General features: G+C 24.2%; 2 protein-coding genes across 3 annotated transcripts; one reads left to right on the top strand and one right to left on the bottom strand.

Moving 5' to 3' along the window:
• Nucleotides 1–8889: 8889 nt before the first annotated feature.
• LOC101493428 (large ribosomal subunit protein bL31c) lies at nt 8890–9697 on the bottom strand. Of its 2 annotated transcripts, none has more exons than XM_004499124.4 (2): nt 9538–9697; nt 8890–9438 (listed from the first exon to the last, which is right to left on the bottom strand). In XM_004499124.4, exons 1-2 carry the CDS (start codon nt 9601–9603, stop codon nt 9097–9099), a joined length of 408 nt encoding a protein of 135 aa, XP_004499181.1. In that variant the 5' UTR covers nt 9604–9697; the 3' UTR covers nt 8890–9096. The 2 variants fall into 2 exon arrangements, with proteins under 2 accessions (XP_004499181.1, XP_004499182.1); XM_004499125.4 differs by having other exon boundaries at nt 8890–9432; nt 9538–9688.
• A 3669-nt stretch (nt 9698–13366) lies between these two features.
• LOC101492767 (dihydroflavonol 4-reductase) lies at nt 13367–18186 on the top strand. The gene is made up of 6 exons (XM_004499122.4): nt 13367–13594; nt 13979–14148; nt 16110–16304; nt 17085–17244; nt 17421–17613; nt 17794–18186. Exons 1-6 carry the CDS (start codon nt 13477–13479, stop codon nt 17972–17974), a joined length of 1017 nt encoding a protein of 338 aa, XP_004499179.2. The 5' UTR covers nt 13367–13476; the 3' UTR covers nt 17975–18186.
• The last annotated feature ends 1559 nt before the right edge of the window (nt 18187–19745 follow it).

Genomic DNA, 19745 nt, shown 5'->3' with positions numbered 1-19745 from the left:
TTTAATCAAATGAATTTTACTCATTTTCAAGACTAAATACATTAACTATAGTAAATACATTTTCAAGACTAAATACATTAAAACCTTAAACTTTTTTGGTCCATTAGTCGTTATGGTTGTTTGCTATTTATAATACTTCATCTCTTTCACAAAGATGACTCATCTCAAGATAAAAGATATATTGTTCATTTCGTTTATTTTTTCTTTTTATGTATGATTTTCATTCACATTTTACTCTTTTTATATATATGTTAATTTAATGTTTGTTACTCATTGTGTTTACTTATTCTTATAAATATTTGTATACCTTCCACCTATTTTTTAAAATTCCACTACTTTTCGTATTTTTGAAGATTTCTACATGTATTTCTGAATTGTGTGTGTTTTCATACGGCTTAAGAATAAGTTTGTTTCTTAGTTACTTTGTGTGGTGTTTATTTTCTCTCTATATGAAACAATCACATGTATGGAGTGTGATGAATTAATGTTTGCAAAGATGCATGCCGTGGAGTGATGGAGCTAGTTTTTAGACAAAGAAAAATATCAATAATTATTAGTTGTGCTTTATTATAAAAAAAATATTATTATCAGAAAATTGTGTTATGTCGTACGAGTTTCATAGTTTTTATTTTTAATAGTATACGTTAAGTTTCTTCATAGTTTCTGAATTCTTTTTTAAGAAATACCTAATTTTCTGGTTGTTTGTATGCGTCACAAACTTCAATGATTAATTAAAAAAATTATTAAGAGTTTTTAATAGAGACTAAACACAAAATTTCTAAATTGGACTAACAAAAATTTATTAAACCTTATTTTCATCTTTTTTTTTTTGGCTATTATTTCCTAAATAAGCTAGGAAGGAACCATATGTGGATTTTTTATTTAAATATTTCAGTTTTATTTTTTGAATTGTCTTAATTTGAAAAGTATTTATGTGAATGTCCTAATTTTTTTTAAGTAGGAAGTCGCTTTCCCGAGATGCGACCAACTGAAAGAAAAAAAAAATTTAATTAATATAGAAGGTTGCTTACCTGAGGAACGACTTATAACTAGTTTTTTATTTTATTTTAACATTTGTTATTAATTATTTAATAAATTAAAATTAATTAAATTATTTAAAAAATAAAAATACTAATAATAAATTAAAATAAAATAGATTAATAAATTATAAATTAATTTTATATCTTAATTATTATAATTATAGTTATAATTAAAATGATTAAATTAAATTATAAATTTAAAAAAAAAACATTAACATTAAAAAAAATACATCAAATTTGTTGCAAAAAATAATAATAACAATTAAATAAAAATAAAATTATATTAATAACATAAAAATGAAACGAAATACATTAAATTAACGATAAAAAACATCACATTTAAAAAGAGAAAAAACATCAAATTTATATCAATGATGACCACCTAAATGACCTCATGTCCCACGTTTAGGATGTCGTCGAATTCGTCTAGCTTTCTGAACGAGTTGAGTTTCTTCTGATTCATTCTGATTTTAATCATTTTCTTCAATGTAAGTTGTAGGTGGATTAAAACAACTGTCACCTATTTCTATAAAATTTTGATACTGAGGATAATTATAATTTATTTTAAGAAAAATTAGTTATAGGTCGTTTCCAGGGAAGCGACCTTCTATGAGAGTTTAAAATTTTTTCCTTCAAATAATCACTTTCTAAAAAAACAATTTTTTATTTTAAAGTAAAGTATTCGTGTTTCTGATGTATTCTCACATAAAAATAGTTACGTACTATCTTTTCATTTCTTCCCCTTCATGTCCTCTATTCCAAAAACATCAAGTCACGTCTTATTCCCGTTGGTGCAGTAATAAAGTGTAATAAATATCGTATTTGTGACTTTCCCTTTCCCTGAAGTAACGTCATTTTCCAGTTTCCGATTTCTTGACGACGATGCCTCGATCATTTTTCAATTCACAAGTTTATTAATTATTAGTTTTAATCCAGATTTTGGTGGATAAAAAATTTAATAATTTAAAAGGACCCTATAATTAAAATATCCCTAAATTTTTGTGAACTCAAGTTATGGATTCACTTTTTCAAAAAATATCGATATTTTAAAAAAAAATTCAAAAATTATTTTGATAAAAAAAATGTACAATTTTTTATTTGAGTAAAAAAATCAATTTTTCAAGAAAAATAATTGTTTGATTTTGCTCATAAAATTTTTCGAGAAAAATATGATTTAAAATTTTTTTCAAGAAAAATAAATATCAAAATTTTCTCAAAAGAAACATCTCAATTAACCAAAATATTTAACCTATAAGTTCTATAAGTCCCTCACTTAAGTTCACAAAAAATAATAATAAATAATGAGTTAGATTTTAAAAAATTAATTTCAATAGAAGATTTAATATTATATGCTTAGTAGAAGATTTTTGAGAAATTTTTTATATACCAACTATGAACACTCGTTTTTCTTGTTTTTAACTTTATTACTAAAATATATGTGAATCTCTCACGCAATGTTACTTATATATGAAGATAGACATTATTCAAATAGTTCAAAAAACTTATTTTTAATTGACAAATATGGCAAAAATATTATATCAATTTTCAATCAGAACTCTCTATTATACTTATATTTAAATTATATATGTAATTTGTTTTCAAGTCGTAAGGTGTGAATGCAAATGTTGTCATAATTGTTTAACAAATAATTAATATTTATTTTAATAAATAAATAAAACCAAATTATATTAATAAAAACAAAAAAAAATACATTAAATGAAAAAAAAAACATAACATACTATAATATTTTAAAAAAAAATCTCTTCTATTTTGTAGCAACTAAATTGTTAACCGCTCACTCCTATTTAACATCCTACTAAATAAAAAATAATAAACAAAAATTAAGTTATATTAATAAAATCAAATAAAATATATTAAGTGAAGGAAAAAAATCAATTACATAAAAAAAAATACATCAAATTTTAATTAATCATGTCTAATTAAATGTCTTTCAGTTTCACATCTAATAAAATACATCCGTAGAAATATCAACTCAGTATTATATTTCGTCAATGTCAGAAATACAAATCCTTTGTTACCTGACAGAACGCGATATTTTTCTATAATTTATTTGGATTTCAGTGCATAACTCTTAAATCGGCTTATGTTGGTTTTGATTCCATGTCGAGACTCAAATATATATGGAGGTAGGTGGTAATATTTCTAATCCACATACAAATTATCAAGAATTTGAGTTGCATATGCATTCAATAATTAGGAACGACAAAGAGAATAATGACAATGAGGATCAACCATAACAACTCAAGTCTTTCACAGAGCTAGACTAGTTCGACGACAGCTTAGATGTCAAACTGAAAGATATCTAGGTGGACATGGTTAATTAAAATTTGATGTATTTTTTTTTCACGTAATATATTTTTTTCTTTCAATTTAAGGTATTTTATTTAGAGATGACGATTATATTCAGACCTAGTGGGTACCCGCAAAAAATCCATAATGGATAGGGTAAAAACCCGCATAATGAATATGTGCACGATGACGTATAATTACCCGTAAAATTAAGCTAGTATCCGTGCGAGTACGAGTACTATAGTACCCACCCCACCCCCACCGCACTTATATAAATATATTATCTATTTATTTGTTTATTTATTTATTATATTATATTAGTGTTTAGTTTAATTAATTGTTGTATTTATTTATTGTTTTTATGCTTTAACATATATTGGTATTATTGGACAACTACAATATTTATAATCGAAAGATAAACGTGTACAAACTTTTTAAGAATTTGATTTTGATGAGTATGTAAATAATTGTGACTTTATAACTAAAAGTTATGTTTTATTAACCGAGACTTTATAAATATACTTGCAACTTGCTATTAGTTTTTTTTACATATCTCTAATAATTCCGCCGTATCACTTGCAACTTCATAAAGTATTATTATGGATATTTGAATGTGTATTGTAACGTGTGTTCATTTAAAATATTTTGAGTTAGAAAATATTTTAGTTTATAATACTTTATGATTGAATTTAAGATATTTGAATAATTTTTAAATTTAATCATAACAATATCATTTATTTATCGATCTATTTAAGTTAAAGCGTGAGTAATTGATATGAGTACATAGACTTAGGCACCCAAAGAATAAGAGTATGTGTATTAAAGTTGATACTCAAGAGAGTACAAGTGCAAATATGGATGTTTTTTTAAATCGCAAGTACGAGGACAGATACTATAGTACCCTACCCATTGTCATCTCTATTTTTGATTGATTTTATTAAAATAACTTAGTTTATTTATTTATTTATTAGGATGCCAAATAGGAGACAAAATAGGAAGAATTTGCTAACAAAATAAAATGTATTTGCTAATTTTTTTGCAATTGATTGCAAATTAGAAGAAAATTATTAAAATATTATAACACGTTAATTTTTTTTGACAAATCTACTCAACTACATTAACTTTGATGTATTTTTTTATTTAATATATTTTATTTTATTATTGTAATTTAATTTTTTTTTATTTTTTTTTATTAAATTAACAATTGAGTATTTGTTAAAAAATATGGTAACACATGGTCGCATATAAAAGAAGAAAAATACTTCATATAATTACATTTCATATATAAATTTAAATGTAGAGTATAACAAAGAGTTTTAATTAAAAAATATCTGAAATATGAGAAACTATTAAATGTTATTAATATTGGTGGATGAAATAATCAAAATTAATCTAAGTAACGAAAGAACTTAATAAGGAAGGATTGTTTTATCATTATAGTAGTTGTATACTAAATGTTGCAGTCGCTTTTATTGAGTCATGCTCAAGTTTTAAAGAGAAAATTTGTTTTTATATACATTCGTGATAAATACATATCTCCTGTATATTTTGTGCAATAAATTTTATATAGTGTATTTTAACTTTCTTTTATTTTTTATTTATAAAATGTCCAATAGACACACTAAAGATCAAATATACATTTATCTATTAACTAATTATTTTGATGATGACCATCTTTTAACTATTTAATGAGGGATAAATATTTGTCTCATGTGTTTGTATAATAGATGATTATTATTGCATTATATCTTTTTAGACAGTTTTTAGTAAAAAAAAAACTTTTTATACGGATTTTATGTCTCGGTGACAAATTTTTATCTCGTGTATAATTTTGTACTAAATTATATTAAATATATTATAATTTTCTTTATATGTTATTTATAAATTATTCAAGAATCGCACTAATAATCAAATATGTATTTTCTTTTGATTAATTAACATGTGAATAATTATCTTTTAACTATTTAACTCATGATAAATATTTATTTTCTGTATATTGGTATAATAAATTATAATTAGTATATTATAATTTTTTTTATTATGAAAAATATTCATCATGATTATGATTTGTATGATAAATTATAATAAATTTATTATATAGGTATTGAAGTTGTATTTTACCACAAAAACATCCTCATCAAATAGTTGATACATCTATAATTTACTCATTTTATATCAGGATTACTATTTATATCTTAATATATATTTTATCTTATTAACTATAATTCCCTCTTGTATAGTATTACATATATTCAAGAGACTCACAAATAATCAATTATACATTTATTTTTTAACTAATTAATTTGTGAATGACTATCTTTTAATTAATTGATCAATGACAAATGTTTGTTTTTCATATGATATGGACAATAAATTATAATTTACGTATCGCGGTCTAAAATTTGGAGGGTTTTCCAAATTCAATGGAATTGCCACAAAAATTTATTTAAAATAGGAGAAAAAATTGAAAAACTTTTAAAAATAGAAAAATGGTATTTGAAATCAGATTTTATGTTCGTAAGTCGCATAGCGAATGTATTAGTACCCTACGACATCTGTTAAAAAATAATTACCTATAATTTATTGTTCAAAATTATTGCTAATTTAAATATATTTATTTCTCCTTATTATTATTAAAAGACAAATATAACTTATTTTTGTTTATTAAATTTGATTTTGAAATAAAAAGTGTATTTAAAAAGATAGAGAGAAAAAAAAAATCATTATGACTGTGTTTGACAGAGTCGTCTCATGCTTCTACATACCTTCAGGTGCAAGAGATAAATCAAAACTACGTAGTTTTAGAGTTAAAAATACAGATGTTTTAGTTGCTTTTAAAGAAAACTGTTTTGTTGTGATAAACAAGTTTGATAAGAAAAAAGATAGTGTTTGGATGAAAGAAAATGATATTGAGTGCGAGAAATTAAGTGAGTTAGAGTTGGTTTGATTGCCGTAACTAATTGTTAAAAAAAGTGAATTGTAGAACTATCAAGGTGTAGAACTTATCTTATAAACGTTCGAGGATTAAAAAAATATCAAGTCTAGTTAATCCATTTAAAATAAATTTTATTTATTTATTAATTTGTTTGTGAAAAATGAGTTTAACAACTACCAAATTGTTACAACTTGTGTTATAACAATTCAAAGTTTAAAAAAAAAATTCATCTCTAATTAATATATTGATAATTTGATTATATTTTTATTTTTAGAAGATTTAATAAATTTTTGTTTGATAGTGGAATGAAACCCAAATTTTAAAGAAAGAGTGAAATTATAGTTGTATCATAGAATAACAAAAATGTAAAGGAGAATAAATGGGCCTAGAGCCCAACTTAAATCAATTTGAAAGAGTCGACAAAAAATGGTAAAAAGTAATTTAAAAAAATGAAAACCTAAAGCTATTAAAATTACATTTTATTGGTTACATTCAAATAAGCTACTTGAATTTAATTCATGTAACCTACGTAAATTTAATTTATTATATACATAAATTATTTTATTTATTATGTACCTAAACTTCATTTTACGAGAACTGATTTGAGAACTAATTTCACCTAAGTTACTTATTTGAGTGTAATTGGAAAAAACATGAATAAGAACAATTCTAATGTTAAAGTTGGAGTGTTATCATTAAGAAATGGGGAGTGTAAACAAGAATGGGTGGGGATATTGAAATAAGAGAAAGTAGAAACCGATGGAAGGTGAGCTTCAGAGAGAAAACAAAATATCCATGAAAATTTGTTGTTGATGAGCCTTTCGTGTCTATAAGATTGAGCTTTGGTTTTTTAATTGATTTTGCAGCATACATTAAGTAATGGAAAGTAAAGATGGGATTTCACTTTTTGCTGAATTGTAATCTTGGCGAAGATTGTGCCTTTAGAAGATAAAATGAGTGAAATATGAAGTTTAAAATGTGAGAGGAGGGAGGCGCAACAGGGCAACTGCACCCACATTTTATTTTATTTTATTAGTTATTATTATTATTATTATTATTATTATTATTATTATTATTATTATTATTATTATTATTATTATTCTTTCTGTTTGTTTTTTTTTTATGATGTAAATAAAACACTTTCTTAAAGTATCAATAAAAATGTGAGTTTAATTATTGGGGTAGACTTATGAGTCTGGTTTTAATTTTCTTGGAAATTTTTTAGGATAATAAAATGTGATGACAAAATTAGATAAAATTAAATATATTATTATGATTTATTAAAAAAAAATACACTTTCTAAAATGCGGAAACCAATAATAAGGGAGTGGATCCCATGAAGTTTACATTTGGGAGGCTCATTTTAAAATATATTTAATATTTAAAATAAGATATATAATTTATATTCTTGTTTATAATTTATTCTTTATTTTAAAGATTTGATATACTTTTAAATTACAATTTAATTCTATATATTGAACAACAATAAATAAAAGTTTATGACATAAGATTTTACATAAAGAGATGATATTTCTCTATATAAAATATATTATATATAATTGGACTTCTGCAAATAAAATAAAAAACATCATTAATTTTATATGGGGCAACATGACTTTGAACTACTCGTTAGATAAGCTAAGTAATTCAATTTTGACAAAGGGAATCCTTTGTTTTCATGTCTTTGATGCAGGGGCACACGTTCAAAGTTCAAAGTTCAATTTAAACATTTGCTTTGCGTCACTTTTTCCATGTGGCGCTCAACAAAAATTTTGCTTCTTAAAAAAAAGTGTTATGCTTTTCTGCTTGGATTATGTGTTTGGTCTTCTTTTTCCCATGAAGTAATTATACATTGATGTCCAGATGAATGTATGTATTTGCATTAAAAGATAAATAAATAAATGCACATATCATATTCGGTCCATAAACTGATGGGAAAATACTCCATTGTCCCTAAAAATGTATGTTCCTTAGTCACCACTTATTTTATTTTATCAGACCAAGACAATGTTCAATACCTTAACAAATTGAACAATGCAAACTTTGACATTGAACTATAATGCATCACTGCTAAAAGTAATCTAAATTTATAATTTCCTACTGCTATTGCCAAATCAGTATGATGACATATGAGATTTGTATTAGACTCCTAATCCATCATTCTTTCTATTCAACAAAATCACAATATTGTCGACTCAAAGAGAATGATCTGTGGATGTTTTCTTCTTTGTCATCCTCCAAATTCAGATAGAATTTGTATTTGGAATTGAACATTTTCTCAGCTCTAAAATTTATACTCATTGACACAATGGACAATCAAAGAAGATCACAATTCACAACCATAATTGACAATTCAGGGATAATGGCTTTAACTCCTTTATAAGCCCCTCCCTAGTTTAGCTCCAAGAACTAGAGCACCCTCTAATTCTAAATTTACAAGATTAAAACATATGTTAACTTTGTCACCATAGTATTTCTTTCACTTTGTAGCAGTAAATAGTACTCATGCTCAACAAAGTTTCTAAAGACAACACGTTCAAAGTTCAATCATCGGTAACTAACATAACCAGTAACTTACTAATATTTGTCTATAAATAAATCATATAACACATGCAACTTCCTTTTAAAACATGATAAAATTGGAAGAATCACATATTCACACACTCAAGAGATCTCAACAGTTGGAGGAAACAACATCACATGAATAACAATTTGAACATAAAAAAGAAAAAAGAAAGGAGACAATATGTCAAACAGCATACAGGCAAACACAGTTGAAATGGGAAAAATTAACATGACATGAGAAATAAACTACTTCTTCTTCCCACCTTTAAGCCCTTTACGTCTAGAAGGAACAACAATTTCACCTTTGAGGACAGGAATGTCCATAATCTCTGAGAGTCCACCGAACTTCTTGCGGAACTTCTCCACCTGATCATCGCTAATCATAAAAGCAGAACGGTTACCGAGGTAAAAAGGATGGTTACCTGACCAAACATCAACCACATACTCTTTCTGGGTCCCACCCGTTGTCATAACAAGTTCATTGTTACAATAAACCTTAGCATCCTCGTAGAATTTTGGGTGTATGTCTTTCTTCTTACACCACACTCCGAAATTACTCACTGTCTTTTTCCCTTGTTGATTCTGCAACTACAAATTAAACCACACAAAAATTAGTTAGTTAGTTAGTTAGATGAAAACGGTTAAAGCAAGAATGTCAGTAATTGGAAGAAAAAAGTAACGGAATACGTTTTTTGGGGAAAGTGGAAGGAAAGGTTTTGGTTGAACAAAGGTATTAGTTATGCACTGCGCCATTTTTTTCAGATAGATTGATTATCTATCGGTTTGATGAGATAGAGAGATTAGAATTTCAGATTGTGTTGTGTGGACATATCTTCTTGTTTTCGCTGAAATGGGCCCTTCTATTCCACTTCATACGGCCCAATTAGCCCATTAACAAGTCCCAATAATATTTGATTTTTTTTTTTGTTTGTAATCATTTTTTTTGTGATATAAAGTTTAGATATGTTTTTTTTTTTTTTTATATATATAATCATTTGTATATATAATTTAGGCAATTACTCATATTCTTGCTTTTACCAATTAAACAATAATGTTACCTATATATTGAAAAAGTGTTGGCAAAAGTTTTGGTTTGGGAAAGGATTTGACTCATATGCCACTAGAATATGAGTATAATTTATTTGTTGAGTTAGCTCTTTTTCATATTTCATAACTACGAATATGTATAAAGTTAATAGTAATTTCATAAAAAATATTAATTATATTTTAATTTGTTTCTCAATCAAATAAGTTTGTGCTAGCAAATTTTTTATTATTTATGTTACTAAATAAATATTTACATAATTTAAATATTTTAATTTATTATTTTCATAATTTAATATTAAAGAATTTTAAATACTTTTTAATAGTATTTCATAATTTATTAGTATATTTTAGTTTAAAGACAGGTAACAAATTTGAGTATTAAAGGTTATTATCCACACGGACTCGGTTGCGTGTATTTTTCTAAATATATGTGGACATTTACTATAGAATTCTACTTAGTGCTTACCCATTATTATCTCTATCTTGGAGCAAACCAGAAATAGTACTATTTGGAGATAATTACTCTCTTACTTTTGGTATGTTCTATTTTTTTTACTTTGTGAGTTATATTTAATGAATATTGTTGAAATATAATAATATAGAATTATTATAGAGTCTATTTATAGTAATTTCTTGAGATATTGAATTGGAAGAATTGAATACTTTTTGAGTATTATAAAATAAAAAATTATAAATTTATATACATACGGAAACCATTTAGATACCAAAATATGGAGAGTTCCCACTCAAGAAAACAGGGAAAGGTATTGTGATGTTCTAAAGGATTTTTCTCTCATAATTTTCTAATTATACTTAATAAATTATATTTAAATAAGTATTTTTAGAGTACTTTTTTTATAAAAAAATATTATATTTATTATATTAAAATTTCTTATAATGAATAAATTAAAGTTAATGTATATTAAATTTTTTTAAATATGCAATAAATAATTTCGAAATAATTTACACTATTTTCTAATAAATTACCATAAAAAATAATTTTTATTTTTTATAGGTAAAGTTAAATCATTTAAAAAAATAATAAATCTATCTATATGTATATGTATCGCTATCAAGTGAGTTAGCTACATCAGCCATTACCGGGTGCTATTCTTCCTACCTATTTCTTAGTTCTAACTACTAAACAACAAACAACTATTCGGTTGGTCACGTGCTCAACGTAAAGGTCATGAAGAAGAAGATGGTTGGGCACTTTCATTTTTTCCCTAAAACTATTGGCCAACTTACCTTTTTTTTTTTTTTACATTAATAAGGTGTGAAAACCTAGGATTGTTTCTAAATAACATTGGAACTTAGGTGTGAATTTTAATACAATACAATTTTTAATTTCTCATCAAAATAAATTGAGACATTTAAGTACTTAACCAATATTCACAAAAATCCATTATCAAAATGCAACCCAAACCCAACGTATATAATAGAATATGCAAAATTAAATTTTAATATCAAGTCATAAAAGAGAAAAAAACTATATCTAAAATAACTATATTGTAATTAATTTTACATCTTTTAATAGTCTTCATAAATTAAAAGATGTTCACGGTACTTTTAATTAGGTGTAAATAACACAAATAGTGTCAAGAAAAAGTCAAAAAATACAATTATATATCAATTTAGCCAATACTTAACCATCATATAATAGAAACACAAAATATTTAATATAAAATGTCAAAAATACATTAACTTAAAAAAACATAAATGCTAGAAATACAATAACTAAAAGATTTTTAAATGTCGAACGTACATTAGGTAAAATATTTTTGAATAGTATTTTTAATATTTTTTGCTTGAAACAAGAACAAGAAAAATTGTGATGTAATTTTTTTTTTTATTTAAAGTAGATGTTGAATTTAGAGTCCACACATCCATACAAGATCTTTTTAAAGTTGGAATTTTTTTTTCTTTTGGAATAAATATCACAAAATATTTGTTGTTATTGAATTTTTTATACAAATATTTTATTTTTAATCTTTATTCAATCGATGATTGAAATTATTCATAAATATTGCATTTTACTCATTTTGAAAAATAGTATTAGAATCTAACTCTGGCTTTGAAATCATAATAGAATATGCAAAGTTTTGATTTCAAGTCATAGTAAACAAAAAAATAGAGATAATTTTTATATTGATCAAATAAAAAATATAATTATAATAATAGAATTACTAACAATGTAAATAACACATAAGTAAAATAGTTAAATGTAATTAATTTTACCTCTCTCTCTATATATATAGTCCAAAAATTAAAATTTTAGCCAATAAATAGTGAACACATAAGTCGAATCATCCACCATTAGTCTAACACCATATTAAAAATATTTATTCATACTTCTCAACCACCACTGTGACAACAATTGATCTAACCAATGGTCTTGATCTATATGTTAGATGTTTTTATCATCAAGTAATATGTAATACTAGTAAAATAGTACTAACAAAGTCTTACAAGTTCATAAATTTATTAATTTGTTCACAAACTAAAGAACAAGAAAACCATACAAAACAAAAAAACAAGAAAGCAATAGCAATTTATTTTTATTTAAAATAAATTTAATTACTATGCAATGATTTCTCCACCCCTATCTTTTCAAAAGGCATTCTTAGAAAAATTAGGAAATATATGTTAATTTTAATTTCTCAAATTAATATTATTTTCAAATAATTATAATCATATTAATATTACATGAATCTTTTTTGTTTTTATTATTTTTTATTTATTTATTTATAAGAACTAATTTTTTTTATGAAATCTCAAATATATGAGAAACTACTTTTATTAACTTTTGTGAACAAATTGATTTTATTAAATAAGGAAGATGATAAAGAATATTAGTTTTTTTTTTTTTTTTTTTTAGTTTTTTTTTTTATTAAAACTAACTATAAAATAATATGCATTCTTAGTATAAAAAGCATTTTACATGTATATTTAATGATACATAATTTTTATTATTATATATTATTTGATAAAATACATTTAGGGTGAGAGAGGAAAGCTCTTATCATTTTAGCACTTGATCTAACATTAGAGTTATGTTATTATATCATTTAATAAGTATGATCAGTTATCTTTTTATAAAAATAAATATAATAAGTTATTTGTACCCAAAAAATATGATACGTTATGTCTTTTAACTTATTAAAAGATGTGTTATTATATCATTGTTATTAAGTTATAATTGAATTCACAAATATCAATATTATTAAATTAAATATTATACTTTAAATTTAACTTAAAAATCATGTGAATTTCTAATAATATTTTTCATATATAAAAAAAGTTGTCATTATATCATTTAATGATTGTATAACTCATGTAAAATATCTTCATACACGTTTTTTATATAAGTAAAAATTAATTTCAATCGTGTGTTAATGTAAAATTTGTAGAATTTGTTGATCGGCAGGTAAAGCTCATCACGTGTCATAAGTTTGTAGACCTCTCATAGCACAAAATCTTCTATAAAAGAACCCACCACATCACAAATTGTCTCCCATTCCACATTCAAGCCAACCAATACCAAAAGGGCAAAAACAATAATAAAAGAGAAGCAAACTTATGGGTTCTATTTCAGAAATGGTTTGTGTTACTGGAGCTTCGGGCTTCATCGGGTCATGGCTTGTCATGAGACTCATGGAGAGTGGTTATACGGTTCGAGCCACCGTACGCGATCCAGGTCTTTTATGTTATACAATTTTTCGTATCATATCTTAATTATTTTATATTATTATCAATTTTAAAATTAACAAAATGTTAGGAATTTGATTATGAGTGGTTAGTCTCACGTTGACTACGAAGGAAATGTTAGATATATAAAAGAGAAAACCCATATACCTATTGCCTTAATATTTTGTGTAAAGATGCAGTGTCAAAGTCTCTTAGAGATATTAGATGTTTAGTTTAGTTGTTGCACCCCGAATTTTCCAACACAAGATTATTTTTTTATACTAAAAATTGTTTAAAAATTTTATACTAAAAAAAAAATCTGACAAAAAAAATATCTCAAAGGTAAGAATTATGAATTGAGTATTAATATATAGATATGCAAATATGTATACAGATAACATGAAGAAAGTGAAGCATTTATTGGAATTGCCGGGTGCAAAGAGTAAATTGACTCTTTGGAAAGCTGACCTTGAAGAAGAGGGAAGTTTTGATGAAGCAATTAAAGGGTGTACAGGAGTTTTTCATGTGGCCACACCAATGGATTTTGAGTCCAATGATCCTGAGGTATATCTACTTCATCATAATATTTTATTTTATTTTATTTTCTAGATAATATGGTCATTTTCACACTTGATCATACACACACAACAATCACATCACCATGTTTTTTATTGACCTATAACAAACAACCTTGTATTTTCTATTTTTATCTATTTTGCTTAATTCACATCATCCCACGGTATTATTATATAGGGGAATGTTAGGAAATGAATATCCACTTGTCAATGTAATTTTTACAATTTTTTTTTTACCATTTCTCTTGACAATGAAAAAATGAGTGGTAATGTTTTAACAACTGTCTGGAAGAGTTCTAACAGATGCCTATATAGGATTTGCTGACCTACATCGCATATAGTTTAGTGTTTAGAAGTAGTGTGGTAGCTAGTTACACCTTAGGTTAAATGTAACATATCTTGGTTATTAATTGCTAATTAACTTCTCATTATTACAACATTGATAATGACTACTAAATGTAGGAATTGATTCCTCTTTAGTTGTTAAATAGAGTATTAATCTTATATAATGGTAATTTGTTTAGTTATAATTCACTAATGTATTTCTATAAAAAAAAATTGTCAAAATAGGTCAAACATAATAGATTAGTCTATTAATCTATATTTTTTTATAAGTTGAGAATAAGAAAACAAGTCCAAAAAAATCGAATCTATTTAACTTTTTTTAATTAGCCCAATTTTAAAATTGAGCTTAGTCGGATTGGTCCATTGGTTTTTGAGTTAGCCTAATATCAAGATTTCAAATTTTTTACCTCATACAGCTTTAATTATATCTCTATTCCACATTCTACCCATTTTACTTAAATAATAATAATAATAATAGTAATAATATCAAATTTAATTTATATTTTTTTAGAAAACAAATGTGTTTCGATAAATTTAAATTTTAAAATTTAGTTTTTTTTAATACAAAAATATTTTCAAATATCTATCATTTAAGTCTTTTGTGACACGGAGAATCCAATTTAAAGGGCATTTAACCGATTCCCTTCAAAGAGTTTGTAAGTGAAAAAAACATTAATTGCTTCACATGGAATAGACATCAAAGACTTGTTATTGCCGAAACCATTGGACAATATGGAAGCACAAACTCTTGCTAAGAGTGAAAAAAAAATCAAATCAAATTTTTTCATTATTAAGTCTTATAAAAAACTCTCAAATTTTATTTGAATTGATTAATCTAGATCTTTTTTTGTTATTAAGTCTTATAAAAAACTCTCAAATTTTATTTGAATTGATTAATCTAGATCTTTTTTCGTTATTAAGTCTTATAAAAAACTCTCAAACTTTATTTGAATTGATTAATCTAGAGGTTTATTTTACATATATGGATTAGTCAATTTAAACTTATATTTTTTTATCTTTGAGAACATTGGGATAAAAGAAAAAACACGTAAAAGAAATATGACCATGTTTGAATATAGAATTATTAAGTGTTTTTTCCTTTTGCAAAAATAAAAAAATCTTTTATCTTTTTTTAATAATATATATACTTAATTGTAATTTTGTTTTCCTTTATTTTTATCAATTCGTAAAATTTGTCTTTTTATTTTAAAAGTCGATAAATTTAATCTCTCATTTTAATTTTTGAAATAAAAAGGACAAATTTGACATGTTTTGATGTCCGAAATTATTAGATTATAAAATAAGGGAATTGAATTTGCAAATCTATAAAAATAAAAGATTAAATATGCAATTAAACATAATATAAAAAAATTATTTCAAAATAAATCATAATAAATCAAAGAAATAAAAGTCCAAATCCACAAATTAAACAAAAAAAATAATCAAAGAAAAAGTGATTAATTTCAAGGAATATATATCATTCTAAAAATAAATACAAATTTACAACCATTCATTAAAGAGCTATTTTGAAAATCTTGAATTGTGGATAAAATATTTATGCAAATTGAGTATGATATATGGTTTGAAATTTGATTTGAATTACAGAATGAAGTGATAAAGCCTACAATAAATGGATTACTAGACATCATGAAAGCATGCGTGAAGGCCCAAACTGTTCGTAGAGTAATTTTCACATCCTCTGCTGGAACTCTCAATGTTACTGAAAAACAAAAGCCTTTGTTCGATGAAAATTGTTGGAGTGATGTTGACTTTTGTCGAAGAGTAAAGATGACTGGCTGGGTTAGAAATTTATTTTCAGTACCACACTTTTTCTTTTAACTTTATTTTTTGTCTATAAATAATATAAGAATACTTAAATTTAACATATAATTATATAATAAACTATTTATATATGTTGCCAGAGTTTGAGTTGATAGTTATTTACGCTTTATTTGATGGTTCAATTGTGGTTGAATTAGTGACAATTAAATATATATTTTTTAATTTTTATGGTATATTTAGTAATAAAATGATTTTGAAATATTAAGAAATTAATTCACTAATTAACAAAAAGTAAAAGAACCAATTTCATATGATAATGTTTTTTGTTGATGAGTAACAATTAAAATATTAAGAATTAATTTCATAAATTAACATAAAATGATTACATTATATGTTTTGTAAGATAAGAAAATCAATAGTAAAAAAATTAAATTATAAATATTTGTGTATATGAATTTTTAAAATAAATATTTGTTGATTGACACTAAAAATACGACATTCAACTAATAGTTTTTTTCTTATCAATTTTGTTTTTATTTGAATTATTCAAAACCTATTTGATTTTTTATATTAAACAGATAAGACAAATGACTAATTCTCAGTTCAACAAATTGATTTAATCCAATTTTCACTATCATAATTACTAACATTTATTTCCTTTGTTTACTTTTTAGTTTCATATTCTAGATCAGCAAAATATAATGCTTTGGAATTTTGTATTCCAAGTTAAAGAGGTTTATAGTTTAAAAGTTATATGATAATCACTTTTAATTAATAATGATTTTTATATTTGTTTAGATGTATTTCGTATCTAAGACAGTTGCGGAGCAAGAAGCATGGAAATTTGCGAAAGAGCATGATATGGACTTTATCACAATCATTCCACCTCTTGTTGTTGGCCCCTTTCTTATTCCAACTATGCCACCAAGCCTAATCACTGCCCTTTCCCCTATCACTGGTACAATATTTTATATATACTATTCATTCTTGATTATAAACAAAAATAATTAAGTTATATAAATATTTGATTTGTTGACAATTTGTTATTAATTGTTGATGAAAATGTTTATATATAAACCTTAGGATACATAATCATTATGATATATGAAAAGTTATGATTACATAAATTGGCAGGAAATGAGGCCCATTATTCGATAATAAAGCAAGGTCAATATGTCCACTTAGATGATCTTTGTGAAGCTCACATATTCTTGTTCGAGCATATGGAAGTTGAAGGGAGGTACATATGTTGTGCATGTGAAGCTAATATTCATGACATTGCAAAATTAATTAATACAAAATACCCAGAGTACAATGTCCCCACAAAGTAAGTATATATATATGTATATACTCTATGCTACTTCTTTTTTAAATATTGTAATGTGTGAAATGTTTTTTTTTTTTTAATTACTAAAAAGAAGTATAATTTTCTTGTAAAGAAAAGTATTAAAATTCACATAGGTAAAATAATATTAGGGTAATTAATTTGTTCACATTGGATTTTTAGGTTCAAGAATATTCCAGATCAATTGGAGGTTGTCAAATTTTCTTCAAAGAAGATCATGGACTTGGGATTCGAGTTTAAATACAACTTGGAGGATATGTACACTGAAGCAATTGACACATGCAGAGAAAAAGGACTTATTCCTAAATGTATTGGACCTCCAAAAAATGGAGTACATATATAATAAATAAATAGGATGTGTGTGATGGTTTAAACTTTAAAGAGATATTTTTTTTTTTTTTTTATCAATAAGGTTTTCTTTAGTAATCGGAATATTCGGTCCCAAAAGGCCAAATTCCCCCTTTTGTCTTTTAGAAGTTATTATGCAAGTTGAGTAAAAAAGAATTATGTTTTATGTATGAAAAGTCTCACATAGTTTAGACAAAATTTCATCTATTATTGTTTTCTCTAAATTTTAATTTGAACTTTCCAATCCAAAACTAAATAAACACGACATTAAGTCAATGAGAAGGAGCATCCTTCGGTGCCAATATATAAATGCATTTTTATAAACTCTTGTTAAATTGTTCAAAGTCCTATGTTTCATTGGAGTTCTTTTTTAAAATTTTTATTTGTAAAAAATAAAAATAAAATTGGTGTTTATATATTTAATATGCATCATGTTTTTTAGTAGGAACTTTTTGAAAGAAAATATGAATTAAAATAAGAAACCGAATACATTATACGAAATATTAAATTTTACTATAATTATTGTTAAAATCATATAAATAATTAACTATGATGTATTGATAATTTTTTTTTAACAAATGTATGAAAATTAAACTCTTATACTTTAAAATTTGAGCATTACATGGATTATGGGACTATGAGTGTAATTGTAGGGGTATAGAGTAAGTAAGTTTTTCAATGCTTAGTTTATAAAATGGGCCTTTCTTTTCTTTCCAACAAGAATCATGCCTTCATTACTCTTTCCATTGAGTTCTCCATATTGGGCTTCTTGGATCATGACAAATAATGTGAAAATTTACCTCATATTCACTCAATTATATTTCTACTTCCACATTTTAATAAAAATTTAAGTTTATTATTTTTTAAATTTTCTGAAATTTATTTGTATTTTGAAAAAATTTGAAAAGTTTTTCATAATACAAGATTCGAATTTTTTTAAACACATGTGTTTTAGAAGATTATTATTATTTTTTTTGGAACTTAAATTGAATTTAGTGGGTTGAATATATATATTTTTTTTCTAAAAATAAAATGGTAAAATTAAGTAAAATGTGGAGTATGGATATAATTTGGAGAATATAGAGTAAGATTATCTAAAAATATATAAACAAAAATGATAGTTTGTTGATTTAGTTAGTTAAAAATCTTGTTTAGATTGATCAATTTTTCAACTACCATTTTTACTTAAATTTTATTTTAAAAAGAATAATAAATTTTGAAAAATTTAAATTTGACTTTTTTAAAACACATATACATATCAGAAAATCCATTGAAATATTTGAAATTCTAGAAATTTCAATTTTGACTTTTCTATAACACATTGTAAAATTTTGAACTTGAATTTTGAATAAAATGTTTTTAGAAATTTTCAAAATTAATTTTTTTTCTGGATTTTAAAAAAAATCAATTTTGAAAATTTTAAAATGTAACTTATATTCTAAAATAAGTTCAATATAGAGTGGTATAAGATAAATATTAATCCTAAATATAAGTTTGTTTAATGACCTAAGGAAAGATTTAAAAGCAATCTTGTAGTTGTTTTGTTAGAAGTGAAGCTTATATAGATAAGTATTGCAATCATTGAAAGATAACAAAGTGAATGATCGAAGAAAGTAGTTTCTCAAGTCATAGTTCAATTTGCTGCATCAAATTTAAAATAGAATAAAAAAATAAAAATAAAAACTCTAATTTGAATAAGATGGTTGAGAGTGGCAGACAAGAAGAGAACAGCAAGTGAATCCCCCACTTGCCACTACCAGCTCTTC

Source organism: Cicer arietinum, chromosome 4 (genome assembly GCF_000331145.2).
Source record: "Cicer arietinum cultivar CDC Frontier isolate Library 1 chromosome 4, Cicar.CDCFrontier_v2.0, whole genome shotgun sequence".
NCBI lineage: Eukaryota > Viridiplantae > Streptophyta > Magnoliopsida > Fabales > Fabaceae > Cicer > Cicer arietinum.
The sequence above is the reverse complement of the archived record's forward strand: the minus strand, read 5'-3'. Positions and strand labels throughout refer to the sequence as shown.